Below are 13364 nucleotides of genomic sequence, written 5' to 3' on the forward strand. Positions count from 1 at the left end.
AATATGAATACCAGGGCACGTTGAAGTACATCATTTTCAATGTCTAAATTCTTATCTTTAAAAATCCATTAGAAGATGAATGTTTAGTTAGTTATATTCTTACATTGTTAGACACCCATATACTCAAGTATTTAGTCCATTTATGAGATACCTGCTGTGAGATTTCTTGTGTTCCTTCTAATAGGAAATCTATTGGATTTAGCATAGTTGATCTTAAGACCAGAGAAATACTCAAACCAATTCACCATCAGAAGTACTGTAGGCTACACATTGATTCTTGTGCATCAGCCATTAAAAGCAGGATGCTCTGCATAGAGGGTGATCGCATCACCCTGTTTACTCACTGCAAGCCTGTGTATACCCAGGAGATATTAATGCAACATGCCAGATTCTAAATAGCCAAGGCAAACCATCCGGGAGAGAGTGAGAAGCTCTGCTTCATATCCCTCCCCAACCGAAAAGACCCCAACACATACCCATTTACATCGAAATCTGGCACCAGGGGCTGTGTATAGCAGTATAACCCAACCCAACCTATAAAAGCATGATCCAATTGCTTTATTACCATTTATAAATAAACTCATTCCACCAATATAAAGGCATCAGTGGCATCAAGAAACACCACCAGTGGCATTTCATTCACATTGTTTTAATTGCAAATAATTGTTTAGATTTCTCAGATTTGTGGTTGTAGATTTACCTGGCATAAAACTGTCTGATCTGATTGAACTATTTTAGCTACAGCCCTGTTAAGATGCATAGTCAGACCCTTAGCTGAAATTTTCTGTGAACAAAGATATAGGACTTTATAAAAAAAAGGATAGAGCGGGATCCTTGCCATGCTTGTAGAACATAAGAGCCATAGATTGCTCTACATCCTGCACTTGATTAAATGTTTCCTAAAGCACGGAGATATAAAGTGCTCTTTGCTTCTTATACAACTCTATCAACATCTCATCCAATCCCGTTGCCTTTCCCTTAAGTAAAAGAATATGATCACTAGAGACACCTCTTCCAAGAAAATTCAGGCTTTCAGGAAAAATTTTGGGTACCGCACTTCCGTCAAAATATAGAAGTGTTCCTCCGGGCTTTATTGAACTTGTGAAGCATACAGTTTATCATAATAGTTATAAAAGACCCTTCCCAGGATTAGTACCTGCTCTTCATTATAGTCATCCATTATTGCAGGGGCAGTTACATTTGTGGCTGCAGCCCTCACCAGATAGGTGAAGAAACTTCCACCTTGTATGGAGTAACCTATGCTTTGATATACTGTATGTAGAAGATAATTCTACATTATTTAACCTTTCTCCATGTATAGAAATCCTTGCAGATGAATTGATAATTCAAAGAAAGAGATACCATAAATACTGTAATGTTTTATTACAATAGATGAAAGCTAAAGGCGACTAAGATTTGGCCGCCTTATCTGCACTGTTACTGCTGGTAAATCTGCATAGGTAAATGCAGACACTGACCTCAGCACTCCCAGAAAACAGGGACTACGTTGCACCCGTCTTTGGGAATGCTGCCCAGCGCCACCCTCAAATGGCAACAGCTTTCAATCAGGCTGCGGCTTAGGCCTGCGAGAGCGATCTCGCAAGACCCATTCTGCACATGTGCAGACCGGGCCCTGTGCATGCGCAGTCCTCCCGTCATCGGGGTTATCAGATGCCTGATATGTCTCCATATATTGCAGCATAATTGTTTTTCCTGCCAAATATTATTATTGTATTTACATGCTGCTACTTGGTTCCATTGCCTAGATACTGAATGAGATATTGCATTTCTTTTATTCTTGAATGAAAATGTTTATTCATGTGCATTACATAACGGAAATTCATGACAGAATCCTTACTTTATAAAGTTAATAATTTTCTTTTGTAAAAGGTCAGTTTCCCATGTTTCTTATGTACCATAGACTTCATGGGTATGAAAATTGTGGGTGAACTCCTCCGCATGTCTGGTGCCTTCTTCATGCGACGCACGTTTCGGGGGAACAAGCTTTACTGGGCAGTATTTGCAGAGTATGTGAAGACTATGCTGCGGGTTAGTATAATAAGCCATATTTTATCTTCATTTAAATTAAGCCCTATTTATTATTATATCTCATTATCACTTGCATAGACCTATATCCAGAATGATACAGCACACACGAGTACAAAAAGATAAAAAAACATGAGGATTACCAACATGTTACACGCAGCTTTGTGTACTATCCACGGTTTGGAGTGGTAATCATTTTTTTATTCTTATTGTGAGGAAATGAGATGTGTATTAAAAATGTATTTGCAACATCTCATTCCTTGCAGCGATTCATTAACTTTTTAGCCCTTTTGTGTTTTCCTACCCGTCTCCTAGTGTATGTGTGTTCATTCACAGGACTTACACGTTTCCATTAGCAGGTATATTATTTACTGTAATAATGTCAGGAAATGTAATGTTTAGTACTGTCTAGCCCCTTCATGTTTAGCCCTTGTCCATATGCCTGTTTTATTCATAACCAGTAGAGCAATGTAACACCTCACAGAACAAAAGATCTCTTAAGTTAATTTCTGCCTCCGCAGGGGACGCTCAGTATTTACACCTCCTTCCATTTGCCTGCTTTTGTGCCTCACTGGGGCCTGGCAGACTACACTGAGCCAACCCAGCAGGTGTTCGTCAGGGAAGTAATATCTGGGGGAGGTAGGAGATAAGAGACCCACACCAATCAGGGAACAATGCAACTCCCCTGGGTGGTCACAATATCGAGGGAAATTTGAAAGTTTCAAAAGAGGTCACAAAAGGCAGCTGCTGATGTTAGTCGCTGACTTTGGCTAAGAGGTCTCGCTCTGCCAAGGTGCTAGTGGAACTCATCACCAGTTCTGTGTGGATTAATACTTTGGAAATTCTGCAAGGACCAATACGCTATTTACTGCTGCGGGGTCAGTGATAGTCTCTACTGTGGGACTGTGCATCTCTAGCTATTTCTTGGAATTTTTCTGGGACTTTATACGCTGCTGAGACTGGCCCAATCTGGACTGCTACCTGCGAATTGTCTGTTCACTGTATTTACCGCTTGTCCGTACATATTATCTGTTGCTGTGTGATGTGGAAAAATAAACCATCACGTTGGTTTCATCTGCTCGGTGTCTGAGTGATTGAGAGAACCCTGTATTTCCCTGTATACTCCTTTTTTATACATATGTTGTCATCTCTTTTTGCTACACTAGTGTGAGCTCCTAATTTGAGGTATATGTTCATGAAGACACATTTATCTCTAACATCAGATTAATGGACCGTGTTGTCTACTTTATAAACAAGTGTTCCGTTGAGTATGGGATTCATAGTCACTGTTCACATAATTATATTTTGCATAATAGCTACTTGAATACAATATACATAATGAAAAGTACACATTTGGACATAATCCTAAAACATCTGATTGTTAGATGTAGTGAAACTGTCTTTTGCGTTGGCACTGAAAAGATTTGGGTACTTGCTGAACAGTTAAGATATTAATTACATATACAGTATAGTTGTCAAATGATGCTAAAACTTGCATTTATATAAGTTTGGGGGTTTCTTAGCTCATTTTTTGGAGAGGGAAATTTAATGCCTTATAGAGAAAACAGTATTTGTAGAATCTTCTTATAGTGCTTTACAGTTTGATTTATTTTTGGGATATATCTCGCTGTCTACTTTTTCTATTTCTTCTGCAGGATCCATAGGGATCCACAGGGATACATGGGGATAATGTGGTTGGAGTGATCCAGGCACCAAACAGTTAAGCTTTCAGCTCCCAGGATGCCACACGTCCTCCTCCAACTATACCCCGCCATAGGCATTCAGTTGTTCATTTGGTGCGGCAGGATTCAGACGCACATTTTTAACAGGGGGACTGCTCAGGCAGTCCCAAGCTTTAATTTTGTGTCTTATTTTATTTCTATATTATAGAGTTAGCAGTGCTGAGCGTAATAAGACTCCTGCACTGCGACTCTGTCTACCTTCGCCGGGCCGCAACACCAGTAACATCTCTGGTGATTTTAGCGGCTCATGGCAGAGCTTGCTAGCTGCGAAGCTGGGGCTTCCGGACTACAACCGGACGCACGAAGATGTCAGGTAAGGCGATTCCTCGCATACGGGCAATCGTGCGTGGCAGTCCTTGTTTCCAGTGCTGGAGATGCAACGTAAGCCGCTGCAGTGAGGGCCCGGGGCCCTCCTCTCCCTCACTAGACCACCAGGGCATTATCGTCTGACGCTGGGGATCGGCAGCAGACGCTTCTGCTGCCATGAGGCCAGCGTACCTGGCCTGTTGACGCAGTTTAGGCTCTCCCCCGGCAGCTACTCCCCTGACTCAGACGCAGATCCATCAAAGGTTTTCCCGTTTTACCCTCCTCGAGCATATGAGATGCTCACAACCCACTATTGGTGCTCTGCTGAAGCGGTTTAGTCTCAGGAGGTTTTGGGTAAGACTCCCTCTATGCCGCTCCCCTGGGTCAGGTATATAGTGCTCTATATCCTACCAAGATTTGAGTAGTTGATTCAGGGTCCATGGTAACTGAACTACATATGCATTGTATGTGACTTTTTTTGCTAGCTGCTGTGTTGATACTGTTTTTTTTTTTTTTTCTCCTCATACCTCTGTTACAGGTGGGTGGGGGTTTTCCTTGGTACTTCACATTTACTAGTTATTTGTGAAGGCTGTCACATTACATTGCATTGTTACCTTTATAATTGATATGTCAAAAAATAAAAGGAAACAGGAGGTGGTGACCCCTGTGCTGGTTTTATGTAAATCCTGTTTTGGTGGGTTTGTCCCCTCAGGACTTTATACAGGATTGTTTGTGTGCTGTCTGTTATAAAGAACCACCTCATCAGTCCAGTCTACCAGCCCCTGTACAGGAGCCATCTTGGGTGTCCTCCTTGTCTCAGGTGATGAAGCAGCTAGTGGATCATTTGGCTACTCCCACCCAGCCTCCTTTAATGGGATACCCACAGCAGTTTCAGCATGCTATGTTTTCTCCCCCTATACATTCTTCCTGGATGGTTGTTTATGCCCACTCAAGTCAGAATATGGCTCAGTCGGCTATTCCAAACAGACCGGTAGCCACTAAGGCGCCTAAATGGGTGTTCTCTTTTTATCAGTCTGCTCAACATGTAGAGTCAGACTCCTCATTGGAGGAATCAGATGATGCGCCGGGTTCTTCTCCAGGGTCAATCTTGGGAGAGGAGGACCATCCTTCTACAGTTGATGTCCCTTCTTTGGTGAGGGCGGTCAAATCAATCCTAAATATACAGGATGATGGGCCAGCTCCTAGATGGAAGGCTCCAGTGTTTACACACCAGAAGGTGATAAAAGCTGAGTTTCCTAAATCTGAGCAGCTCACTGAACTTATGGAGGAGGCATGGAGTAACCTGGATAAATGGTTCCATGTTACGAAAAGATTAGTATCTTTGTATCCTTTCCCAGCTTCTGTATGTACTAAGTGGGAAATCCCTCCTACTGTGGGGGAGAAGCTGCAATAGATGAGGGGCTCCTAGCTTCTAAAGCAGGGGTGGGAAACTTTTTTCTGCCGAGGGCCAAATTTAGATATATTTAACATTATTTGCGTGCCCAGTGCAGGCCACGCCCCCTCCATGTGATGTCCCAAGGGGCGGGGCCACATTCAACGGTGATTACAGCAATGCCTGGGGCATCCTGAGGATGCTCCGGGGAGCTGTAAGGGCAGTGGTGTGACCGTCTGAAGTATCCCAGGCAGCTCTGCTGCATAGATTCTGGCTGCAGTGTGGCATTCTAGGCACCCTGCTAGCCAGATGAGGCTAGCAGAAAAAAAAGCTCAGAGGGCCAGACCAAATGATTCTGAGGGCCTTGTATAGACCCCGGGCAGGAGGTTTCCCATCCCTGTTCTAAACTTTCGGCAGCCTCTGTTGTGGCTTGTAGAGCCTTTGGATGAGGTCCTGGAAAGCAGATACGGGGTCAAAGAAGGCTCTGAAATCCTTACCTTTTTTATTAGAAATATACTTTTTGGAGCAGAGTTGGATAAGATAGTGGCTACTCTGGCAGCCTCAATATCTGCAGGTCTGCCATCAACAGCTACATCAAAGTCTAGGCAGTCTTCTTTTTGGTCCTGGTCGGCCAGACGTGCAGCTTCTAAGCCAGATGACAAACCCTCTGTCTGATGGGGCGGGCCTCCTCCTGGGGGATCCCAGGGTAGGAGACCGACTTCAATTTGTTGACTACTGGCATCAAACAGATGCCTGGGTCCGAGAAGTGGTCTCTCACTGGAGGCATCTTCCCCAGAAGTTTTTTGTACAACTCCCCCAACAGAACCTATCAATGCCTTGGCTTTACAAGAGGCCATGTACTCCCTGCTGCAGGCAGGGGTGATAATTCTGGTTCCTGTTGTTCAACAAGGAAAGGGTTATTATTCCAATTTGGTTCAGAAACCAAATGGGTCTCATCGCCCTATTCTAAATCTGAAAACCCTCAACAAGTCTATCTGTGTACCCAAGTTCCGTATGGAGACTCTCTGAACAATTATTTTGGCAATGGAATTGGGGGATTTTATGGCTTCCCTGAACATTCAGGATGCGTACCTGCATGTGCCTTATTACGCCATCCCACCAACAAATTCCACGGTTTGCTGTCCTGCAACAACATTACCAATTTCAGGCACTGCCCTTTGGTCTATCAACGGCCCCTCAGGTCTTCACCAAAATAATGGCGTGATGACGGCCTACCTCAGGCGTCAAGGAATCAGAATACTCCCATACCTGGATGACCTTCTGATATTGTAACAATCTCCGGCTGTTCTACAACACCATCTCCAACTGTCCATTGCCTGCCTACAGACACACGGCTGGATAATCAATTGGCAGAAATCTGCATTGTCTCCAATACAGCAGATGATACATCTGGGAGCTCTTCTGGATTCTCAGGCAAAAAGGGTGTTTCTGCCAGAGGACAAGATTGCGACCCTATCATTGAGAGTAGACAAACTGCTACGCAATCGAAGGGTATCCATTCTATCAGTGATGCAGGTCTTGGGATCAATGGTATCCACCTTCGACACGGTTGAAAAAGCTCCGTTCCGCTCCAGGCCTCTGCATCAATTGTATCTCTCTTGTTGGAACGGACAGTATCATCTAATACAGTCCCGGAGGATCCTTCTCACTCCGGAGATTTGTCTCTCTCTCTCTCTCTCTCTCTCTCTCTCTCTCTCTCTCTCGTGGTGGCTACAAAAGGATCATCTGGACAAAGATCACCCATTCTGGATTCCAAATTGGGTGCTCCTCACCATGGACACCAGTCTTTGTGGATGAATGGGAGGCGGTGGCAGGTCATCGCACCTTTTCAAGGAAGATGAAAAAATCAGGAAAGTCATCTGCCCATGAACATTCTGGAGCTTTGAGCAGTATACGAAGCACTTATCATGGCACAGGACCTGCTCCAGGCCAGGCCGGTCCAGAACCAGTCCGACAATGCGACCACAGTAGCCTGTCTCAATCATCAAGGAGGCACGCGAAGTCACGCAGCCATGAGGGAAGTGACAAACGTTCTGATCTGGGGAAAACGTCATCTTGCGACTATCTCGGCAATATTCATCCCGGGAGTCCTCAACTGGGAAGCTGACTTCCTAAGTAGTCGGGACATACATGCTGGAGAGTGGGCTCTCCATCCAAGGGTTTTTCAACTCCTGGTGAACAAATGGGGCCTACCAGACGTAGATTTCATGCTCTCACGTCACAATCACAAGGTCCCCAGGTACGGGTACAGGACCAGAACCCCCTCAGCCACATTCGTGGACTTCAAGCTGGCGTATCTCTTCTGATTTCCCTCTTCCCAAGGGTCCTCGGGAAATGCAAGGAGGAAGGCGAAACCGTGATACTAGTAGCTCCTGCCATTGGTTCACCGACATATCTAATCTATCCATAGACACTCCGTTTTCTCTTCCTCTATGGCTGGATCTGTTAGCGCAGGGTCCCTCAAGTAAAAAAGAGAAAACAATGCGAGTGCACACTCTAACAATGCTAAACCTAATAATAATACTGCATCAAAGAGGTTCTTAGCATAATAATGGCCATAATTATGGGCCTGCCCACCGCATCCAGGTGACCTCTATCAGGCAGGTCCCTAACACTCCTATGGAATAAGTACAGGCCACCGCAGCAGAACCGCCCCACGGCATCATACTAGTATGAGATTACAAGTGATAGTTAAAGAAATATAAAGAAACTTCTATGTGTGAAGTCTTACATAAGTAAGAGGTTATAATTAAAAGTGTAAGAAGTGCTACATATAGCATTGTGGGAAGAAACCGTAGTACCCAGAGGAAACCCACGCAAGCCCAGGGAGAATATACAAACTCCACACAGTTAGGACCGTGATAGCTTTGTGAGAAAAAATTTATTTGTCAGATTATCTAAACCTTACAGATTTAAAGGATAACATGCCGAGATAGCAGATACATTCCCTACATTTGTTCATAGCATCACACTCTATTAGACATACAGTAATAGAACAACAAGGTTTCTTCATTCTAGACTTCTGTACTAAACTGTAAATTATAAATCATCATCAAGTGAAAATGGCAAAGACACAGTGTAGGTGTGGAGGATACATTGTTTATATACCTATATATTCTTGGGAAGAGAACATTTACAGTATTTTCTAGCTTTAGATTAGGCTGCATTGCTTGAAAAGCCTTTCTTTCTGGTGCTGGGTACTTTTATGGGGGTGTGTGTGAGGGTATATCCTTAAGTGAAATAAAATAATCTGTTTTTAAGGAATAAAGATGTCATTAGTCATCATCAAGTTAGTAATAATGACTGCTATATCTTTCCTGTAGCAGCAGCAATATATGTCCAGTGTATACTGATGTAGCCCCATCTATACGCTCTTTTCAGTTACACGCAACTAAACGTGCAATTTAAAATGCAAATATGACAAAATATTGTGATTTATTTTAAAAAATAATAAACGCCGGCTCTAAATAATATTGGATGTCTATAGAAGTTATTGTTTAAAAGTCGAATGGACACTACCTGTTTGGGGTCCTGTATCCCCCATTTCCCCATGAAAGTCAACTGTTTTAGCATAAATTAGATATTGTCCCTATGAGCACATATATATTGCAAAAACTAATTAGTAAATTGAGAATTCCATTCTTTAAAAATTTGACACTTAATAAAAATAATTTATATATTTCACATTAAAAAATCAATACATTTATTCAGAAGTGCAGAATATCATCAAGACTACATCAAAGCTGCACAATTCTAAATAAAATATATTATTAATCAGTATGGGATGATGCGATGAACGGCCCTCGTGAACGTACAATGTGTATACACTGCACGGTGCATACATTATACAGATGTGTCCACATACTTCCTTGCACATTAAACAGCCCTTCTAGTTGTGCCATGCCGTGGCATGACTTGGTAGCACCAAGCGTCTTTTTGTGCGACTTTTTACCTTCAAATGCGTCTTATTTGCAAAGCAGTGCAAATAGTACTCACACGCTGCTTCTGCTGATTAATATAATACGCGGCATGCCTATATTCTGTGTGCAACTGCGGGTGTATCTGCATGCAAAATGCTATGTTAGTGACATTTTGCATGCAGATATATATCCACAGTCACACACAGAATATAGGCATGCCACATTTTAATCAGCAGAAGCAGCTTGTGTGTCCTATTCGCATCACTTTGCTTCTCCTCTAAATTTTAAGCTAAATACCTTTTTAAGAATGGATCTGATAGTAATTTTCTTAGATAGATAGCCTCCTGCAAAAACAGACACAGGCTCACACATCTCTCAGCATGTCATGTAATGGGACAAGGAAAGGAAAAATATCACAATGGAAACAGAGCTCAGATGGGCTTTCCAAAGCCTCTCTGTTCACTACATCATTTGACTGTGCTTGCCGTGATAGTACATGACACTGTGCAGAATTATAAATCCGTAATAGCAGCTTGAAAACGCAAACCAATGACAAATGATACATATCGGGCTGCTGAAGAATTGTTTTAAAAAGCAAAATACCTTTTTCCATGGGAATACTCTTTAAGCAACAATGTAAAAAATAATAATAAAAGAACAAGTTTTATTTTAATAAGTGTGAATTTCAAATTTCAGCAGTAAATGTTTAGTTAAGGATTAATGCTGGGCTTGCAGCAGCCCTTGTCTTTATTGTATCGTAACTAGAAGCTCTTGTCTACAGAATGGATACGCGCCAGTGGAGTTCTTTGTTGAAGGTCAAAGGAGCAGAACATGCAAGACATTAAATCCAAAGTATGGTATGTACAGCATTACCGTCTTTCTTATCCATTGACTTGGCAGCAAATTATAAATCCTTCAGATAACTTCACCAGCATCATTCAGGAAGATAATTTTATTGTGGCTTCTACATATACCTAAGCCATAGCCATTTTTTATTCCATACTATACTTGTCACAATTGTTTTGTTTTACAAAAAATATCATATGCAAAATGATAATTTCCTAATAAGCAGCCATGTGCTTCACTATTAATAGCTGGTGAGTGAAAATGTCTACTTTGTTATTTAGAAAATTCAAATTATGTTTGTATATAGTTTGAGAGTAACTTTGAAAAATTAGTTGGCAGTCATTTTATTTACCCCCCCCCCCAAAAAAAAAACACAAAAAAACCCACCAATTACAAATGGTGGAATAAAATTACAATTCGTCTGGAACAAAGTTCAAATTATGAGTCTCCACTTTATATATCTATTTTTAACTTAAATATTGCCGTAGTTTATGTATCAAGCAGTGAGAAGAGTGGAGAAGCAATTGGCTTTGAGGTAGCTTTTATCAAGTGTCTATAAAATGACAGGTAGAAGTTGACTGCTGTGGGCAACTTCTCCACTGATTTCACTACTCACATCAGCATATATATATATATATATATATATATATATATATATATATATATATATATATATATATATATATAATTTATATTATGTAAGCACAATAACGGGGGCGCCCAATAGTGCATTAAAAGGAGATTTTTCTACTTCAGGGTCCATAGGGTATCCACAGGATACCTTGGGGTATAGGTGATGACGTCAGGCATCGGACACCATAGAGTTAAGTTTTCAGCCTCCCAGGATGTACTAGGGTCCCCCTCCTATACCCCGCTCCCGAGCATCTCAGTTTAGTTTGGTGCCTGGCCGGAGTCGGATGCACCTGTTAGAGGGGGGCCAAGAAGAGCCCCTGAAGTTTTCTTCTATGCAGCTGTGGCTGCACATCTGGAAGTACAGCATGGACAGTCAGTCCTGACGTCCATGCTGTCTTTCCTACACCCCCGCCGGTACCAGAACGCCGATACCGATCCGGGGATGCTGGTAGGCATCTGGGGTCACAGCTAGCAGTGACCCCAGATGTTCAGGACCATGGCCAGATCTAAGGGGGACAGCAGGTAAGCAGCGGGGTCCCGCGGTGGGTCCCTGCTGAAACATGGTCCAGAGTCCCCAGGCAGGGGGCTCTCTGGGGACTGGCTGCAGCGTGGAGCCAGGTACTAACCTGCGCTTCCACTAACCCCCTGGGACAGCGGACCGCGGCATAGCGGTAGCGCTGCACCGTCCCAGGGGTTAAATGCATGCCAGGGGAGCGCGCCTTCCCTGTCTCACAGCCGGTGCCTCCCCCGCTGCACACAGCCCTCTCTGCATGTGCTGACTGGACTTGTGGCAGCGCTCCTCCCCCAGGCCGGCCTCCTCTATGCTCCTTGGTGGCCATCTTAGAGCCGCCGGGTGTCTCTGCACTCGGAGATGAGGTTACTGGGCTCCATGGTGTCGGTATTCGACATGGTGGAATATGCCCAGTTTCACTCCAGACCTCTGCAGCACCTGATCCTGTCCAAATGGAATGGACTGCCTCAGAGTCTGAAGTCCCAGACGATGGTGCTCACTACTGAGGTTCGCCTGTCCCTAGCCTGGTGGTTGCAGACGACCCATCTCAACAAGGGTCGTCCGTTCTGAGTGGCGAATTGGGTCCTGTTAACAACGGACGCCAGTCTTCGGGGCTGGGGAGCAGTCTCGGGTCCACACTTGTTCCAGGGCAGGTGCAGGGCAGAAACAGAGCTTCCGATAAACATTCTTGAGCTCCGCGCGGTGTTCAATGTCCTCCGGCAGGCACATCGGGTTCTCCAAGGTCACCCAGTGCAGGTCCAGTCGGACAACGCTACCACCGTGGCCTATATAAATCGGCAAGGAGGAACCCGAAGTCGGGCGGCTCTCGTAGAGGTGTCCCGAATCCTGGTATGGGCGGAGCGCAATCTCCTGGCCATATCAGCAGTCTTCATCCCGGGAGTGCTAAACTGGGAGGTGGACTTTCTAAGTCGCCAGGACATTCATCCGGGGGAATGGTCCCTGCACCCGGACGTTTTTCAACTGCTGGTGGACAGGTGGGGTCTTCCAGAGATCGACCTCATGGCGTCCCGGCACAACAACAAGTTGCCGGTGTACGGGTGTCGCACAAGCGGCGAAGAGGCGTCTCTGGTGGATGCTCTGTCCGTCCGGTGGACGTTCCGGTTTGCATATCTGTTCCTCCGTTTTCCCTTCTTCCACGGGTAATCCGGAAATTCAAAAAGGAAGGAGGAACGCTCCTGTTGATAGCTCCCGCATGGCCCAGACGGCACTGGTTCTCAGACCTTCGGGGTCTGTCCGTGGACAGTCCTCTGCGGTTGCCGCTATGACCAAACCTTCTGTCACAGGGTCCTTGTCTTCACCCGGACCTGACTCGACTGTCTTCGACGGCGTGGCTGTTGAAACGGCCATGCTAAGGTCCAGGGGGTTTTCCAGCTCTGTAATGCGAACCATGCTAAGAGCTCGGAAACCGTCTTCCGCGAGAATATACCATCGCGTGTGGCATACGTTCTTCCAGTGGTGTCGACCAAGAGGTTATGCACCGCGGGAGTTTCGTCTGTCTAGAGGGCTAGCCTTTCTACAAGCGGGACTAGACCATGGGCTTCGCCTTGCTTCTTTGAAGGTGCAGGTTTCTGCCCTGTCGGTCTGGTTTCATCTTAGGATTGCTAAAATCCCTGATGTGCGCACCTTTATGCAAGGTGTTCTGCGAATTCAGCCGCCATTTGTCCCACCTGTGGCGCCTTGGGACCGCCGTTTGAACCACTGGGCTCAGTGGATCTTAAATGGCTAACAGCTAAGACTGTTTTCCTTCTGGCCATAGCTTCGGCCAGACATGTTTGTGATTTAGGGGCTCTCTCTTGTAGACCCCCCTTCTTGATTTTTCATGGGAACAGGGCAGTGCTGCGCACTCGTCCTGAATTTCTTCCCAAAGTTGTTTCCCAGTTTCATGTTAACGAGGAAATAGTTGTACCGGCTTTTAACTCACCTGG

General features: G+C 44.5%; 1 protein-coding gene across 1 annotated transcript in view; it reads left to right on the forward strand.

Moving 5' to 3' along the window:
* Positions 1–13364, forward strand: part of GNPAT (glyceronephosphate O-acyltransferase) — a 118669-nt gene that overhangs the window by 44458 nt on the left and 60847 nt on the right. The window contains exons 5-6 of the mRNA XM_088457434.1: positions 1922–2049; positions 10210–10285. Coding sequence (XP_088313560.1) covers positions 1922–2049; positions 10210–10285 — 204 coding nt within the window. The remainder of the gene's footprint in view (positions 1–1921; positions 2050–10209; positions 10286–13364) is intronic.

Source organism: Taudactylus pleione, unplaced genomic scaffold, assembly GCF_031769625.1.
Source record: "Taudactylus pleione unplaced genomic scaffold, aTauple2 ptg000760l, whole genome shotgun sequence".
NCBI classification, from domain to species: Eukaryota; Metazoa; Chordata; class Amphibia; order Anura; family Myobatrachidae; genus Taudactylus; species Taudactylus pleione.